General features: G+C 43.9%; 1 protein-coding gene across 1 annotated transcript; it reads right to left on the bottom strand.

Annotated features, from left to right (window-relative positions):
• Positions 1-343: 343 nt before the first annotated feature.
• Positions 344-799, bottom strand: LOC130889039 (cytochrome c oxidase subunit 6B1-like). The gene has a single exon (XM_057792518.1). It carries the CDS (start codon positions 732-734, stop codon positions 474-476), a length of 261 nt encoding a protein of 86 aa, XP_057648501.1. The 5' UTR covers positions 735-799; the 3' UTR covers positions 344-473.
• Positions 800-19,215: the final 18,416 nt, after the last annotated feature.

The following is a 19,215-nucleotide window of genomic DNA, read 5'->3' as shown; positions in this document are numbered from 1 at the left end:
CCCGGCCACTATTATCTTTTTAATGTTCCCTTTTCTGTTTCCCTTTCGAGGCTCGGATAATGCTTACACTGGCCTGCTTCATGGTGGTCCAGAAGTTCTGTAACCATCCTTGCAGAAAGATATTCTGAAGAAATACTTGGGCCTTCCCTTTGACTATCAGGCCATTGAAAGAATGGACCCAAAGAAACTGGAATTTTACCAAGGATCTCATACAAGGCCTAGGCTTAGAGGGTGAACTTGCTTCTAGGAAAGATTTGTTCCTTGTCTGAGGACTTTGAAAAAGAGACTGGAGTTGAAACAATGGGTGGATGGGAGCACATCTTTTTTTTTTTTTTTTTTTAACTTTTCAGTGAAATTTTATTAGGTGCTGCATCACGATTCAGGGTCCCAGAGTAAGGACCATCATATACCCAGGTCCCCCTTTACTGCATGGGGAGAGGAGAGCGAACAGAGGAGAGGTGGGTGGAGCCAGGTCAGATCTTCCCAGGAAATGTGCCTTCTGCTCTGCTGTCATCCCAGGCTGAGACCCATGATACAGGGCAGAGGGACTTGTATACACGTCGGTACCACTCACACACGGAGACATCACCCCCCTTTGCGGTCATTGCCTTCTCGCAGCAGTGAAAGTCTAGATAGTTCTGCCAGCAGTTCCTGGTCTGGTTCTGGTTTGGGAAGCGGCTGTCAAAGGGGGCAGTTTTGTAGTTCTTGATTTTGGTCTTGATGTCTTCAGCCATGGTGCCGATTTCTAAAGACTGCCCTGGAGCAGCAGTAGTTCAATGTGACCCTTAGCAAAGACGCCAAAGTCCGGGAGCACATCTTGACAGTAACTTCTTTTCTGTTGCTTTTTTTTTTTTTTTTTTGAGACAGCGTTTCTTTGAGTGTATTCCTGGCTGTCCTGGAACTCACTATATAGACTAGGCTGGCCTGGTCACAGAGATCCACCAGCCCCTGCCTCTTGAGTGCTGGGATTAAAGATGTGTGCCATCACGCTCTGACAACTGTAACTTCTTAACTACACATACCTCTTGCCTTCTATTTCAGCCCAAATCTCATGTCAGGACCCCCAAAACAAACTGGAACAGGGAAGGAGGTGGTCATTGGATCTCTTTGTCCCTCTTCCCAATGTGACAATGTAGAATAACTCCCCTTTTCTGTTTCTCACTGTTAATTTGACTTTTTAATTTACCTTATTGAAGACTGGGGGTTGAGCCTATCTTGTGAAGGAAATAATTACAAGGAATCCAAATATTTTCTATCCAAAGAGTGATCCCTGGAATGTAACCTTTGTCATATTATTTTGAAACCTTCCCCACCTTGTAAAACTTTCTGTTTACACAACTTCTGCATTCCCAAAACTTAACCACCAGGAGCAACCAACTCAACCCCTCCATTTCTCCATCATTTCCTTTGAGACATTTTTTAAAAAAGCTACCCAGCCTTGAAAGGTTGAGGTCAGACTGCAGCCACCGAGGAAAAGATACAGTGCCCTCATATCAGTATAAAAACGGATCTCTGTCCCGCTCCCTGTGCTTGAAGCAACCACACGTTTGCCTTGCGGACCTGCTCACGCTTCGTCCTCATCATTTCAGTTCTCTTTCCCGTGGCTGTACAAACACGGACCAAGTTGGGGACCAGGTCAGGGTCCACCATCGGAGGAAGCCAAAGCAGGAGCTTGAAGCAGAAACCACAGAGGAGCTGTCAACTGCCTTGCTCTCCATGACTTGTTCAGCTTGCTTTCTTCTACGACCGAGGGAGGACCACCTGACCAGGGGTGGTCCTGCCAACAGTTTGCTGGGCCCTCCCACACCAACCGTGAATCAAGAAGACAGCCCATAGACACGCCGCAGGCCAATCTGAGGGAGACAATTCCTCAGCTGCGGTTCCCTTTTCCCAACTGACCCTAATCTGTGTCAGGTTGACACAAACAAACAACAAACAAACAAAAATTAAAAAAAAAAAAATCCAGTGGACTCCTGCTCTTTGCATGTTCTCAGATGGATCCCTGGCACCCAGATTTTATTTCCAACAATCTGGGGGTTCATCCAGGGTTTTAATTCTGTCCAGGAAGAACCCTAACTTTTGGGAGACATGTCCCAGCACCCTATCCTGTGGGACTACCACAATAGGGTGCTGGCTGATTTTGTGTGTCAACTTGACACAAGCTAAGAGTCATCAGAGTTGAAGAAGCCTCAGCTGAGGAAATGTCTCCATGAGATCCAGCTGTAAGGCATTTTCTCAATTAGTGATCAGTGGGGAGGGCCCAGCCCATGGTAGGTCATCCCTGGGCTGGTGGTCCTGAGTTCTATAAAAAAGCAGGTTGAACAAGTCAGGGGAGGCAGTAAGCAGCACCCCTCCATGGCTTCTGCATCAGCTCCTGCCTCCAGTTCCTGCCCTGTTTGAGTTCCTGTCCTGACTTCCTTCAGTGATTAGCTGCAATATGGAAGGGTAAGGCAAGTAAACCCTTTTCTCTCCAACTTGCTTATTGGTCAGGGTGTTTTGTTGCAGCCATAGAGCCCTGACTAAGACCAGGAAAGATCCAGAAACAGAAGGTCTCTCTAAATGTAGGGGAAGGGCCCAAGCAAGGAGGAGGAGTGGGGAGAAGGAGAAGGAGAAAAGTCTTGGGAATAACAAAGCACTACCTGACCACTCCAGACAGAAGCTAGGAGTGAATGAGGCACGTAACTGACTGTGGAGAACTGAGCCGCAGTTGTGTGGTGCTAAGTGATCTCACATGGCTCACACATTAGGTCTCTGGATCAAGCCTAGGGTTCATACCAGCACACCCTTTACCCCTGAGTGGACAAGCCTCAGGAAAGAAGTAATACAGATGGGCAGCTCTTTCCCCAGGGACTTACCGACTCTCCCAACCTATCTGGACACATTCTGGGACAATCATGAGAAAAGCTAAAATTTCCTTCTCCTGTTCACCTCATCCGATAAGTAGATTATCTTTTGCTGTCAGAGACCTTCAAGAAAGAGCTCACTTGGACAACCTTTGCTGTCCTTAATTTTCTGGATCAATGAAGTTTAAGAGTCTCCCCAAATAAATTAGAATTTATTGAACATCAAATTTGCTATTTGGGACACTTAATCAGTACAGGAAAATAAAGATTAGGCCCTGAGCCAATTCACCTCTTCCTTCTACACCAAGAGACCTTAGAAAATTCCTGGGACTAGCTGGATATTAAAAACTCTCAGTAGACTCTACTTTAAAAATGTGTACTTGTGTGGTATGTCTGTATATGGGTATGTGCACAAGAAGGCAGGTGGAGGCCAGAGAGGGCATTGGACCCCCTAGAACTGGAGTTACAGGAGATTGGGAACTGCCCTATGAATGCTGGGAACTGATGTTGGGTCTTCTGAAAGAGCAGTCAATGCTCAACCACTGAGCTATCTCTCCAGGCCCTTGATAAACTCCTACATCCTCAGAACTAAGGACCTCTATCTCATCATTAGAAAGCAAACCCAGTCGTCTCTTATGGCACCAGTAGAGATTGAACCCAGGATCTTGAACAGCCTCTTATTTCAACCCCAGTGTTAGCGTTTCTCTCACCTGAAAAGCCTTTCCCCTTGCCTGTGGATGTGAGAGCTGCTCTGAGAACTTAATTCAAGAACATGGGATGGGGAAAGGCAGCCACTAGCTATCTAAACTCCTAGATCCTGCCATCAGAAGATGGCCCAAATGTATCCAGTCAATGGCAGCCAATGCCTTGTAATCCAAAGAAAACAGAAAGCTGACGTTTGGGGGCCCTTGATAGTTAATGTTTACTACCACCAGGTTAGCGCTGTCCTCAACCTGAGAGCGGAAAAATGGTCGGCTGGCCCCAGAGTGTTCAGATATGGCGGTGTACTTGAGAAAAAAATGAACCCATCCTTTCCCACCGACAGGTCTCTCAATCCTGAAAGAAAAGAAATGAGCAACCTAAACCAACTCCAAACACACCTTCAGAGTGGCACAAATGTTTGGAGAATCTGGGCAGAATGAGGTCTCATCAGTAGCAAAGCCAAGGACTTGGTGTGTAAGGAGATAGTCACCCTATCTTGTCCCAGATTCTCCTCTTTTACTTCTGGCTCCTCCCCGTCTCCCACACCAGGAAATATTGCCAAGCCTTTTAGGAATGACCTCACCTTGGTAACAATCGCTCTAAAGACCTGAGACAGGGTATGGCGACACAAATGCTTGACTGAGCGGATAAAATATTCCCTTCGCACACTCGAGAAAGCAGCAGTCACGCACGTGCGCTGGGAGACTCAAGGCTCGAATAGTTCTCGTCCCAGGAATGGGAGCGGCTGCAATGGCATGCGCTGTGTGATCTCTCTTCCAAGACCAAGAGGCCTAGGGCTTGGTACTGCTCTTCTCCCTGGTGGAGCCACCATCTCCCAGGAGTAATTACGTCACATGTTTTCCCTAGGTGGGGGGCGCAATTGACTCCAGTGGACAGTGTAACTGGGCACAGTGAAGGCCAGGCTTTCCGAGAGATGACTAACCAATCAGTGCTGGTGGTCACAGGAGCAGACATCTGGAGATGTTGTGGGGGACCCTTACCTGCAGTCTTGCCTGTCAGTGGTAGCGTGGCTTGTACTTTAGTTGGACTGACCATCCAACATGTGTGTAGACTTCCAACCCAACCCAGGAGAGCTACTGACTCCCAGAGTCTAATTTATCCCCATATGTGCATAGATACTAAAGGAGTACCCCAGGAGGTCACAAAAATGAATTCAAAGCAAGAAACCAAATAGCCGCTGGCTTTGAGCAAACCTTGCGTGGGTGACTGACCATTAATAATAATGTAGGTTGTATTAGCTATATTTATCACAATCGACAAAGGTTTGTTGACTATACTTGGGATGCTGTCAGGGGAATAGGTGAGCAACTTAGCCCTGATCAAAATGACTTGGGAGACTAGGTTAATGTTAGAAACAATCTTAGAAGGTGGAATTTGGGTAATGTTGAGAGGATGATGTTGCACCTTTATCCCAGATGGGACAATTGCTGAAGCTCTCCAAGGTCCCAATGGCCTCCCTGATAAACTAGCAGAGATTCAGGGATAGAAGGCCCCTTTACTTTCTAATGACGCAATGGTTCAGTCCCCGGAAGGGAAAAATGATGTCATCATAGTACCTTTGAGTGGAACAATTGGAGTCATGACTCTAGGAGGGTGGGACATGGTTCCCTGTGTTCCAGACTTAGTCCAGAGACTCTCAGGAACAGTTTTGACTGGACAATCTCCTGCCTGTTCCTCGTCAAAGAACCTATCCTTACTAGAGACGAAGAAAAAAGAGGCAAGAACTGATGGTAAAATTTGAAGAAGAAATTGCTGGTATAATAAAGAGGAGGTAACTGAGGGAGGGAAATAATTACAAGGAATCTCTTCTATATCAAGAGAAGGCCCCAGTGCTATGTTGAAACCTCTGTCACCTCGTCAAGCTTACTGTCTATGATGACCCTGCTGTGTCCTCGTTGTGTTCCCGAAACTTGACGGTCAGGAGCAGCCAGTTCCTTTCTTCATTTCCTTCATCTCTTTTTCTCAGATTTTTACAAAGATAACCAACCTCAGAAGACTCCAAGAGGCTCAGTTCCCTCACACTGATAAATACCCATCACATTTCTGGCTCTCTGTGTTTGCTGCAGTAGCTCACCAACACAGCCTTTTGCAGAAGCAAAAGCCACCTTATCGCTTCCGTTCCCTTTGTCTCTGTGTTCTTTGGGTGGTATTGACTGGGTTCTTGGACTCCAGGTTTTATTCCAATACTCATTAATTTTTTTTCCAATGTTTTCTTTCTATACCTAGGACTGGGTGATTTCCCTTGTCCTATCTGCGAGTTCACCAATCCTTTCGTCTGCTTGTTCAAATGCATATTTGACCCCGGTGACTTTTTCGTTTCATTTTATTTATTGCACCTTTCAGCTCCCAAGTTTCTTTTTAAAATTCTATCTCTTTATTAACATTTTTGTTTTGCTCAATTGTTTCTGGAGTGTGTGCTGGTTTGTTTGTAATATTCTGGAGATCCTCTTTTAGCCCTTTGACTGTACAGTATCTGCCTTATAAGGCAGGGGTTTGAAAGTCTGTATCTAGTAGATTACCTTAAATGGTTTTCAAAGACCCTTTTCCGCTCAATCCCTCCATGAGTTTTTTATTTGTTTGTTTGGTTTTGTTTTGAAACAGTTTTACGAAGTCCAAGCTGGCCTGGCACAAAACGAGAGGATAATCTTGGAATCCTGCCTTCCTGCCTTGGCCTCCCAAGTATCGAGATCACAAATGTGTACAGCCACACTGAACTAAATCTCTCTCTCTCTCCTCTCTCTCTCTCTCTCTCTCTCTCTCTCTCTCTCTCTCTCTCTCTCTCTCTCTCTCTCTCTTTCTCCTCAAGTTTTCTTGATACAGAGTCTCTCTGTGTAACCTTGGCTGCCCTGGAACTCACACTGTAAAACAGGCTGACACGGGAATAACAGGAATCTTCCTGCCTCTGCCTCCCAGGTGCTGGCATTCAAGGCACCCACACCACCCAGCAGCATCCTTATAAGTCCTCTGTATACTCTGTGCTTTTTTGTTGGTGTTGGAACCCAGGATTTTGACCCAGGAGCACGGTAACTGTACAGCAGACCCTCCCTTCTTCATCTCTTTCAGTTTTTGCCTCACTCGGCTCTTGGCTGTGGAGTCTGCTTCTGTGCTGAGGGTTGCTGGGGTGCAGAGCTAAAGCTTTCCTAGGTTTTCTTCTGACCACGAATCTTTCCCTGGACATGCAGACTTCCCAGCTTCCCCAAACACGCAGTTGCGTTAGAATGTTCTGGTCCTCCATATAAGATCCCAAAAGAAAAAGGGGGAAAAACAAGGAAGAAAGAAGTGTCAAGACTCTTTAATGTTGGGGCTGGAGAGATGGCTCAGCGGTTAAGAGCACTGACTGCTCCTCCTGAGGACCCGGGTTCAAATCCCAGCGCCCACATGGCAGCTCACAACTGTCTGAAAATCCAGTTCCAGGGGATCTGACACCTTCACACCAATGCACATAAAATAAAGCTAAATAAACCGTAAAAAAATTAAAAAAAAAAAAAAGACTCTTTAATGTTCCTGAAGTTCCTTCAGCCAGGAGCGGGAGATTCACAGTAAGGAAAGGGGGTGCACCAACAATGTCCACCTGCTTCCTTCCACCTGTGTGATGATGAGCAGCTGGCATCGAGCTCATCCCGATATTTGTTTTTTTCATTTATTATTGTTATTAATTTGCCTGTCCTTACCCCCTTGCCCAATGTGTACACACTCCTTTGGGAATAAAAGCTGTGGCAGAAGTTAAGAGTGGGGGATGGGAGCTGCTCCATGTTAGACTGAGATTCACCAAAGCTACCTGCAAATTTCTTGCCAAGCCTGGCTCCAAACGACTCTTCCTGACTGGTTCTCTGGTGCAAGTGGTTGTCTGAACCAGGAGACAGACGGTGGCGGTGAGGACTACGATAATGATTACGATGACGACGACGATGAATTTTGGTTTTTTGAGACAGGGTTTCTCTGTGTGGCCCAGGCTGTCCTGGAACTCACTCTGTAGACCCGGCTGGCCTCAAACTCAGAGATCCACCTGCCTCTGCCTCTGCCTCTGCCTCTGCCTCTGCCTCTGCCTCTGCTTGGGCTGAGATTAAAGGCATGTACCGCCACCAGACTGGTGCAGCTGGCTGTCTGAATGGGAGATTCATAGTGCTTCTTATTTTGCCATCTTTCCAGAATCTTCCCCTCAAAGGCTTTTGGGCATTGTTTTTCAGATGATTCTGGATCCCAGGCCCACAGATCTGGAGCAGCAAAGGAAGAAGGCCATGGGCAAGAGATCAACAGAGGCACCTCCATTGTCATCAGAGGCGCTTGGAGCAGAGGTTCCACCTCCACGGCTATCACTTCACCCATTCCTGGTCCATCGAAACCATCACTCCGCCACCCACTGACCACCGCCTGCTCTGGGTCATCTCTCACTCTTTTTTTTTTTTTTTTTTTTTTTGGTTTTTCGAGACAAGGTTTCTCTGTAGCTTTGGTGCCCGTCCCGGAACTAGCTCTTGTAGACCAGGCTGGCCTCGAACTCCCAGAGATCCACCTGCCTCTGCCTCCCGAGTGCTGGGATTAAAGGCGTGCGCCACCACCGCCCGGCATCTCTCACTCTTAGTAGGTTGGGCACATCTGCTTTTTCCAGCAACTCTTCCAGGAAAAAGGCTGCCACAGGTGAGGTATGCCTCACACCATCAAGGTCTTCCACACCGTTAGAAACACCTTTTCTTCTTAACAATCCAGGAAAATGCCAGCTTCTTTCATTTTTGAACCTTTCATATTTAACCAGAGAATTTTGTTCAAAGGGGCTTTAGTTCTTTCTTTCCTTTTCTCTCTTCCTTCTTCTCTCTCTCTCTCTCTCTCTCTCTCTCTCTCTCTCTCTCTCTCTTTTACCATTAAAACTTTCTGCACATTATTTATTTTTTTCAATGAAAATAAAATTGCATCACTTCCCCCTTCCTTTTCTTCAACCTCTCCCAGGGCTCCTCCTCCAGCCCCTCCTATATCCCTCCCGCTCTCGATTTGATAGCCTCTTTTACTTTATTATTCTTATATATGTATGCACTCTGCCTCGGACAGCATTTAGGGGACTCATCCCTGGGAGAAGCTAATTCTCTCTTTTTCAGCAGTCATTAGTTGCCTGTAGTTCTTTGCTAGGGGTGCACCCTGTGAATCCTTCCCCCCTTCCCCATTAGCATGTCCATCAATATTGCTGTTCTGGTTTGGTTTATGCAGTCCTTCTGGGTGGGGGGCTGTTTCACAGAAGACCTTGTGTTCTGGGTTTTTCCATACTCTCGTCTCGATGTTTCCTGATCCGTAGATGCAGGAGCTGTGATGTAGACTTCTCCGTTCTGGTTGCATTGTGTCCTGTTGTTGCTTTCTATGGTCTCCATGTGCTATAAAAAGAGACTTCTTGGGTGAGAGCCGGCAGCTATCTTTGTAGATAGAAGGGTAAGGAAGCCGGGCGGTGGTGGCACACGCCTTTAATCCCAGCACTTGGGAGGCAGAGGCAGGTGAATCTCTGTGAGTTTGAGACCAGCCTGGTCTACAAGAGCTAGTTCCAGGACAGGCTCCAAAGCCACAGAGAAACCCTGTCTCGAAAAACCAAAAAAAAAAAAAAAAAAAAAAAAAAAAAAAAGAAGACGGGTAAGGTTTAGGATGTAGTAAGGAATGATGCTGTCTAGCAAAGTGGCAATAGTAGATGTTTTCCTACACCTTCACTAGCTCTGGGAAGCTGGCTAGGCCTTCAGTGCCAGGCATGATTTCCCTCCCATTGAGAGGGCATTACGTCCAATTAGACAGCTCTTGGTTACCACCGACATGTAAGTGCCACTTACCGAACCTTTACAGACATCTTGCTCTGCGGGTCATTCTTCTGGTTTGTAGGAGTTGCTGCCGGTAGGGCTATTTGTTGCTTCCTTCCCTTGGCAGCTTGCATAGCATTTTCCGGTACCAAGGAAACTCTAGAATGTATGAAGGAGGCTTTCAGGTTAGATCCAGCTCGAATGTAAGATCCGCTTATAAGATAAAGTATCCAGCGCATTCCAACTGAATTCCTGTATCACCTCAAATCAGAAAATACAATTTGACATCTTTCATGAACAGTCCACCAGAGTTTAGTATCTGCAACTCTCTGTTGTGATTAGGAAGCCAGCCTGCTTACATCGTGTTGATGACCTCTAGGGGGCAGTGCTTCCCAATCCCACATAACAAGCCACGAGCGTTTGCTCTGATGTATCAAAGATATGCCTCCCCTCAACAGTGTGTCAAAATTACTATTTTAAGTTAACATACAAAGTAGCAAGCTTCATCATGACTCTATACATTGTGTCATTAGTTCCTTTTCTTCCCCTAAATAGATCCCCTTCTTCTTTCTTATACTTCGTATTTCATTACTGTCATTTTTCTCCTTCCTCTCTTCTTATGAGTCCCTTTCCAATTTAATAACCCACACGCACAAATAAACACACTTATTTGTATACACACATGTTTTTTAATTACATGCCTCACATGAGAGAAATTATTTGGTATCTGGTTTTTGAGCCTGTCTTATTTTGTGTAGTGTGATGTTTTCCAGTCCTGCAAATTTCATGATTTCATTTTTCTTTACAGCTGCATATGACTCTTTTGTGTCTATGAACCCCATTTCCTTTATCCATCTACTGATGGCTCTATGTCCTGGCTGTTGCAAGCAGTGCCACAGTGAACATGAGTGTACATGTATCTCTGTAGCATGTTGATTTACAGTCCCTTAGGTATGTACCCTAGACTGGTTTAGGTACATTATATGGTAGCTATAGTTTTAGATTTTTCTTTTAAATTATTATTATTATTACTATTATTAGTGTGTGTGTGTGTGTGTGTGTACCATGACCTGTGGAGGTCAGAAGAGGGCTTGGGTTCCCTGCAGCTAGAGTCACAGCTGGTTGTGAGTTTCTCAGTGTAGATGCCAGGAGCCTAACCCAGGTCCTCTGAGAAAGCAGCAAGTACTCTAAAGCACTGAGCCATCTCTCCGGCCCCTATTATTAAGTTTTTGAGAAATCTCCACACTAACTTCCATAATGACAGCATAAGTTTGCCCTCCCAACCACAGTGAATAAGGGTTCCTCTTCCCTCATGTCTTCATAAACATGCACTATTTAAGAGAGATGAGGTCTTTTTTTTTAAAGATTTTTATTTATTATGTATATAGGTTTCTTCCTTCATGTATCCTGCAGTACAGAAGAGGACACCAGATCTTATTACAGATGGTTGTGAGCCACCATGTGGTTGCTGGGAATTGAACTCAGGACCTCTGGGAGAGCAGCCAGTGCTCTATTCCTCTGAGCCATCTCTCCAGCCACCGAGGTGAGGTCTTTATATTCATGTACACTGTGAACTCAAACATTTAGAAATCAGGCTAATGGACAAGCTTCCTACTTTATTTTCAATTGTCATTCCTTGTCGTTTTCTCAACTACACTGCCAACGAGGGTTCTTGACCTCATGACTTCAGATCCATTCCATTGCAGGTTCCTGATACCAACAGCACCATCTGACACTCCGTCCTGTATCCTGCACTCCAGAGGCTTCTCCTGAGCACTTTACACTCTCTGGCTTCAGTGAGAATTCAGCTCAGGAAGAGGAAAAGCTGGCCATCTGTGCAGGAAGGTAAAACCAGCCTAGGTCAAATGGGGTGTGTAGAGAAGGCACTTACGGTCTTCAAGCATGTGCTACTCAAGAGAAAAGCTCATCGACGGACAAAACTCATCACTGGACACACAGTGCAAGTCAGGTGACTGGTTCTCAGCTTTCTTCATGTCAAAGAACATAAAGAAATCCCACTTTCCAAAGTCATTATTTAGAGCTCCAAATTGACCGGAGGGATTTTGATCAAACCTTAAATATTGCAAGGATATTCAACTGAACACAAACAACTGTTTTTTGTTTGTTGTTATTTTTTTAACAGCAACAATGCAGCTCTCCTGTAGGCTCCTCATCAGCCCAGAGCTCTCTGGGTATTTTCTGCTCATTCAGAGCTATCTACTCCTCTATGTCTTGCCCAGAAAATATTGGATTCTTATCTGCCCTTTCCTTTCTGTTTCTCCCCAAACACATCTCTGTGTGTTAGTGGGAACACTCCATGACACATGGCTCTAGAGACCGCGAGAGTTGAAGACCCGCTGGGAGTTCGATTTTGTCTGTGACATCTTGATCAAGTCACTGTCCTTCTTCAGCCTTGTCATCTGTCCCCATTCTGACCAGTGGGGATAACAGTGCCTACCTCCTGTAGCGGTCATTAGGGTTCCGTTGTTGCTTTCTAGATAGCACTTGAGAGTGTGCCCAGCACACAGTGAGCACCTGACCTGTGGCGCCACTGCTATCACCACTGAGAAGCTTCCTAGCTGTTGCCTCTGCCTCTGTGCACTCAGTCCCTCCGAGAATAATTACAGTCGCCTTTGTGCCCTGTGAGCACTTCCTATGAACCAACCCCAGCGTAAGCTCATGTTATCCCCTTTTGGGTTTTGTTTGTTTGGGTGAGGTGGGGTCCCACTCTGTTGCCTAGGCTAGCCTCAACTCATGATCCTCCTGGCCTCTACCTCCTGAGTGTTGGAGTTACAGGAGCGTAACACCCAGTATTTTAATCTTCATTCTTTACAACAGACTGCCCAAACGCATTATCCTCCAATTTATAGATTAAAAAAAAAGGAGAGTGGGAAGTTCCTGTCCATTCTCGATACATTTTCAAATAATAAATTGCAACCGTTGTGGAAAACCCATCAGATATAACCACTCAGACACAGTTTATAATCAATTGAAAGTCTTTATTCCAGTTTTCTGGGACTTTCAGGGATTCAGCACCTAAGTGTAGCCCTGAGCACTTAGAACAAGTGGTTCCTAATTCTGCAACCCTTTGATACAGTTCTTCGTGCTGTGGTGACCCCCAACCATAAAATTATTTCTGTTGCTACTTTATAACAGCATTTTGCTACTGGTATGAATCATAATGTAAATATCCGATATGCAGGGTATCTGATTACAGCCCCTGTGAATGGGTTGTGACCCACAGGTTGAGAACTGCTGATTTAGACCCAGAGGCTTTTAAAGGAAAAACCACATCCTGATGTCTTGCTCAGCGGTTGCAGAGAGAGGTTTACATAAGCAAGAAGCTTAACAGAAGCTACGATAAGTTAGCTAGGCACCTTGATCGTGGGTCCTAGAATAGTGTTGGGTGATTTTCCATGGGATTCCCCATCCAGGAGAATCAAATTATAGTTAAACCTGAAATGGTCTCAGTGAGAACACAAAATGAAGGAGACTGTGTTGCCTTGCCCCGTCACACAACATCCTTTTAAATTACTCCATTTTGCTCAAATGTCCACAAGGTATCTTATTAACTCCCCCTGCCTGGCTTCAGCTGTCTAGCTATAGACAAGGTGTGTATTAATGCATTTCCATGCAGTCCAACAAAGCTATTCCAGTCCAAACCCGCAATGCCAGCTCCAGTCCCAAGGAAGCTTTGATACTTTTTGTGCTTCTTCCATTCCTTTTTATGGTTTCTATCATAAGATGGAGATGTAGATCTTCGCTCGCTCCAGAACATTCAACCCAAACAGTATAGATTACGCATCCTTCTCAATAGCCCATGCGTGGGAACCCACAGAAGTGGGTCCATTCCTCTTTGACTGGAGGTCAGAGAATTTGGGCCTATTCTTGCTCCTTCAAGGCTATTGACAAGTGGTTTGACTTAAGGTGTGGCTACTAACAAACCTGTCTTGACCTCAGGTGTGGTTACTTGGTGCTTTGGGTATTAAGATGGTCCACAGAGGTGGGTCCATTTCACCTCGACCAAAGGTCAGAGAGTTTAGGCATATTTCTGCTCCTTCAAGGACATGACAGAAGCTTTGACCCAGGGAGTGGTTGTCTACAGGATAATTGGCCTAAGATGTAGTCACTGCACATCCTGCCTAAACAACAGAATGCTTAACTCAGGATACAGGTGACTGATGCTTCAGGTATTGAAGAGGTAATTGCTCTGTTTGTCCTTTGTATCATGTTAAAGCAATCTGTCTGTTGCCTTCTTCCCCCCTTTTTTGGATTGGGGTATATAAGCACATGGAAAATAAATGGACAAATTCAGTATTCACTGGATTGCCCTCCCAGTTCTTTCTTTTTTTAAATATTTATTTATTATGCATACAATATTCTGTCCGTGTGTATGTCTGCAGGCCAGAAGAGGGCACCAGACCTCATTACAGTTGGTTGTGAGTCACTATGTGGTTGCCGGGAATTGAACTCAGGACCTTTGGAAGAGCAGGCATTGCTCTTAACCACTGAGCCATCTCTCCAGCCCTGCCCTCCAGTTCTATTCCGTGTCTCTGTTTCCTCTTTATCTCTGTTCCTTCTGCCTAAAAATTTTAATCCACGTGTCCCTACCCAGAACATGCAAACATTGTTGAGGCTTAACCCTGACACCCATGGAACTTTCTCTAAACCAGATCATAAATTAGGATGTCAAACAAATCTTAAAAATACTAAACTCAGGCAGATGAGGTGGCACCTGCCATCAAACCTGATGGCCCAAGTTCAACACCAGGAACTCGTGGTACACACACTAGGAGAGAACCAACTCCTACCTGGGACTCATATGGTACACACAGTAGGAGAGAACCAACCCTTGAAAGTTTCCCCCTGACCGTCACATGCACACCCTGGCTTGTGCTCATGCATAAACACATGCAACCATGCACACACAGAGACAACTGTGCATACTAGCTCGATTTTTATTTAATATAGGAACAGAAATCTTAGCTAGAGAAATAAGATGAGAAGGCAAATAAGACAGATATAAATAGAAAAGGAGAAGGAAGCATCTTTATGTGTAGATGGTGCGACTAATTCTATACCTAAGAGATGCTAAATACTCCACCAGAAAATTCTCACAATATCAGCGTGTATCACACACTTTCAGCAAGTGTCAGGATACAAAAATAACACACAGAAAATCGGTAGCCTTCCTATACAGCAACGATAAATATATACATAAGAGAAATCAGGGAGACAATCCCATCCACAATAGCCCAAAATAAAAACAAAAACTCACCTTGGAATAAATCTAATTGTATGAACTGAAAGAGCTCTGCAATGAAAACTTTAAAACAGGAAGAAAGAAACTGAAGAAGACACTGTGAGATCAAAAGGATCCTAGGCTCACAGATCAGAAGAATCAATACTGCGAAATGGTCATGCAGTTGAGCAATGGTGGTGCACACCTTTACAGAACATGCAAATATCTGTGAGTTCAAGGCCAACCTGGTCTACAGAGAGTGAGTTTCAGAACTGGCTCCAGAGTTACTGGAAAACCCTGTCTCAAAAAAAAAAAAAAAAAAGTTAAAAAAAGAAAAGAAAATGGTCTATCACAAGTAATCTATAGATTCAGCACAATCCCAATCAAAGTTCCAGCATTATCCACATAGAAATAGGGGAAAACGCAAATTCAAATAGAAACACAAAAGACCCCAGATAGTCAAAGAAATCCCGAGTGAAACGTGTACTGGTGATATTGTGCATCGCTATGCCTGATTTTGAGTTATAGTGCAGAGACGTAGTAATAAAAAGAGATTGGTGCTGGCACAAAAGAGACATATTGATCAGTGGACTTGATGTGATCAGACAATGCTCCCGCAGTCCTCTGATTTTTGACAAAATTTCCAAAAACACATTTTTGAGGAAAGACAGTACCTTCAACAAAGAGTTTTAAGAAAATGGAATAGCTACATGTGGAAGAATAAAACTGGATCTCTTTCTCCAATTCTGCATAAAAGTCAACTCCAAATGGATTGAGGACTTCAACACAAAACCTGAAACTCATAAACTACTAGAGGAAAAAAAGGAGGGTTACATTCCTAGACAGAGACACAGGTGATGTGGGAAGGTCATTGGTTAATTAATAAAGAAACTGCTTGGCCTGATAGGTCAGAACATAAGTGGGTGGAGTAGACAGAACAGAATGCTGGGAAGAAGGGAAGTGAGCTCAGACGCCATGGTGCTCCTCTCCAGGGCAGACGCGATGAAGCAAGCCACCAGGTCAGACATGCTGAATCTTTCCTGGTAAGACTGGTGCTACACAGATTACTAAATATGGGTTAGGCAAGCTGTGAGAATTAGCCATTAAGAGGCTAGAACTAATGGGCCAAGCAGTGTTTAAAAGAATATAGTTTCTGTGTAATTATTTCAGGGCATAAGCTAGCTGGCAGCTGGGAGCCAGGCAATGGAAAGCAGGCCTGCAGCTCCCACTACAGAATGGTACCCAGACATGGATAACTGAATCCACAGAAAGCCTGAGAAAGCTTGGGAAAGAATAAAGCATGTTTTCTTGGTAGCAGCAATTTCTTGGATCTGCTCTGCTTGCTAGCGCTCTCAGCCAAGAGAGGCTTCCTGACTCAGCTTTAGCTGCAAAACCCTGCAGCTCTTTTAAGAGGTCCTGCCATGAAACACTTAAATGGTGTTGATAAAAAGCTGACTGCTGGGCTGGAGAGATGGCTCAGAGGTTAAGAGCATTGCCTGCTCTTCCAAAGGTCCTGAGTTCAATTCCCATGTGGTGGTTCACAACCATCTGTAATGAGGTCTGGTGCCCTCTTCTGGCCTTCAGGCATAACGCAGAAAGAATATTGAATACATAATAAATAGATAAAAGCTGACTGCATGCTTGTTTGTTTTCAGCCATAGCAGGAAAAAAGTTGTGCTATTTTAAAATGCTGGCGTTCTGGTCTGTCCTGCCAGGGCAAACTCTGACTGTTTGAGGCAGGAGGGCCGGCTACAGAGAGAGGACTTAAGTGTTGTCTGTGGACATACTGTTGCAGCTTGCTTGCTGGCAGGGACCTTGAAACGCCATAGATTGTGGCAATAAACATGGTTACAGATGGTACCTCCGCCAGAGGCTGGAAAGCTAAGGAATGGGCTGGATCTAGCTGGCAAAGCCATGGCTTTAATCCTACCCATATTGCTCAGTAATTTAAAGGCTCATGTGATCAAAAAAAGAGAGAGAGAGATACAGTAAAGAGAGATTCAAAAACAAACAAACAAAAACTTTTAAATGATTTACAGTGTGTTAAAAATATATGCAGGCTAAAAGTTAAAGTTCATAAAGTAAAGAAAGAAAGAGAGTAGTTGGGTGTGGTGGTACACACCTTTAATCCCAACACTTGGGAGGCAGAGGTAGATTGACCTCTGTGACTTCAAGGTGTGGTAGCACACACCTTTATCCCAGTGCCTGGGAGGCAGAGACAGAAGGATCTCTGAGAGTTCAAGGACAGCCTGGTCTACAGAGTTATTCCAGGTCAAAGATATACAGAGAACCTGTCTCAAAAAGCAAAAAGTTAAAAGTAAAAATAAATGAAATAGAGGTTAAAATAAAGCCACACTAAGATGGAAAATACACAGAGAATCTATTATGCTATTATGCTCTCTTTGAATTGTTTGAATGCTGAGGAAAGAGCAACAGCTGCTAAAAGGTATTTGTTTATAAATGCTGCTGAACTAATACAACATAGATATTTTGAAAATACCTTGACTTTAAAATTTGGATCTAAGGACACAATGCTTTGGAAAGGAGGTTCTTCATTTGTTTTCACAGAAGATGAGACCCTGTGGATTGCTTCTATTCCAATATGGTATGATAGACCACGCCCTCCTGAAAGGTTGCTGTGAACACCCTCAAAAAAATTACTTCACTCAACTGCTGACTGAGATGAACCTAACACACAGGTTATACCATGAAAGACCTGATTAACAGCGCCCCCATACAGCAGGAAGCAATTTGGAGAGAAACAACTGCACCCATATTCCCAAATATTGTTTATAAATGTTCTTTTACATTTAAAGGGGGATATGATAGAGATATGAATAATTTGCTTTATTGATATAAATTTAAGGTCAATCTTGTTATATGTATATGTATTTCTGACCTTGACTAAGGTACTGTGATTGTGTAGTTCATGTAAAAATGTAATGTATATAGGTTGTTAATGGATAATCATCGATAATAGTCAAGCTAGTAGTCATGTTAGTTAGATTTTCTAGATGTGTATAGATATATTTCAGATAGGCATTCTTCATATCTTTCAAAGATTACAGAATATGGCATTTTAAATGTTTTAATAACTTAGAGCTTTTCATGACAATGAGATACATCTGCTCCTGGCAGCACCAATCTACTTCAAAAGGAAGATGGGCATCGAAGAGGCTCCTTATCGAGTTTGATAGTCATTTGGGCAAGAAACTGCTCTTGCCTGGACTATTGCATAAACTGGACACAGAGAACCCGCAGAGAGAGGACTACTGAACTTGCCTAAAGGTGAGATGATCTTTCGGGGTTCCTGATTCATGAAAGAGTCTGCGAGACATTCTGCAGGACACAGCAGATAGTGACTGAACTGCCTTTGAAATTTCCTGCTTCATGGAAATGTCTCTGGATACTATGGGCCTGTAGGCCGAAGATGGATGCCCCAACAGTACAGAGGAACTTTGGGTGACTGTCTAGGCAGCGAGATGTCTCTGTGATTTCTAGAGTTTTGTAAGTTGCTTACTTCTCATTTACTTAAGTAATATTATATCCTTCTGGAGTCTTTGATGGATTTGAAGAATAGATAGATAGTTATAGTTATAGTTTTCCATTGTTATGATAAAAGATAAAGTAGATATAAATATTGTAACTGTAATTCTTGCTTTATAACTGCTTTGTTATATGTAATTTTGCTATGTTAAAGTGAAAGCCTTTCCTTTTTGTTTAAACAGAAAAAGGGGAAATGATGTGAGAAGGTCATTGGTTAATTAATAAAGAAACTGCTTGTCCCAATAGGTCAGAACATAGGTGGGTGGAGTAGACAGAACAGAATGCTGGGAAGAAGGGAAGTGAGCTCAGACGCCATGCTGCTCCTCTCCAGGACAGATGTGATGAAGCAAGCCACCAGGTCAGACATGCTGAATCTTTCCCGGTAAGACTGGTGCTACAAAGATTACTAAATATGGGTTAGGCAAGCTGTGAGAATTAGCCATTAAGAGGCTAGAACTAATGGGCCAAGCGGTGTTTAAAAAACTACAATTTCCATGTAATTATTTCGGGCCATAAGTTAGCCAGGCGGCGGAAAGCAGGCCCGCAGCTCCTACTATACACAGGTAAGAACTTTCTGAGTAATCTCCAATCACTTGGGTGATGAGATCAATAATCATCAAGTGGGGCCTCATTAAATTAAAAAGTTTCTGTACAGCAAAGGAAAGCTTCAACTGAGTGAAAAGGCAGCCTACCTAATGGGAGAAAATCCTTGTCAGCTATAAATCTGACAGAGCATTAGTATCTAGAATATACAAAGAACTCAAGAAACTACACATTAAGAAAACAAACAATCCAACTGGCTAGAGATATGAGCCGAAAGTTCCCCAAAGAAGAAATACAAATGGCTAGTAAACATTTTTAAGGTGTCTACATCATTAGCCATAAAGGAGAACGCAAATTAAAGCTATCCTGAGATTCCACCTCACCCCAAGTCAGGATGGTTATCGTCAACAAATCTAATGGCGACAAATGCTATTGATGTGGGAAAGAGGAACCCTCTTTTGCTGTTGGTGTGTGATTGGTTTGAAGACATTAATAATATGTCCAAGTCAGCAATAATGTATCATTTTTGTATTAAGGGGAAAAAAATCAAAGC

This window comes from Chionomys nivalis, chromosome 17 (assembly GCF_950005125.1).
Source record: "Chionomys nivalis chromosome 17, mChiNiv1.1, whole genome shotgun sequence".
NCBI classification, from domain to species: Eukaryota; Metazoa; Chordata; class Mammalia; order Rodentia; family Cricetidae; genus Chionomys; species Chionomys nivalis.
The sequence above is the reverse complement of the archived record's forward strand: the minus strand, read 5'-3'. Positions and strand labels throughout refer to the sequence as shown.

Excerpts from the sequence above, each read along its gene's own strand:
- LOC130889039 (XM_057792518.1), bottom strand. The coding sequence starts at position 734 with ATGGCTGAAGACATCAAGACCAAAATCAAGAACTACAAAACTGCCCCC.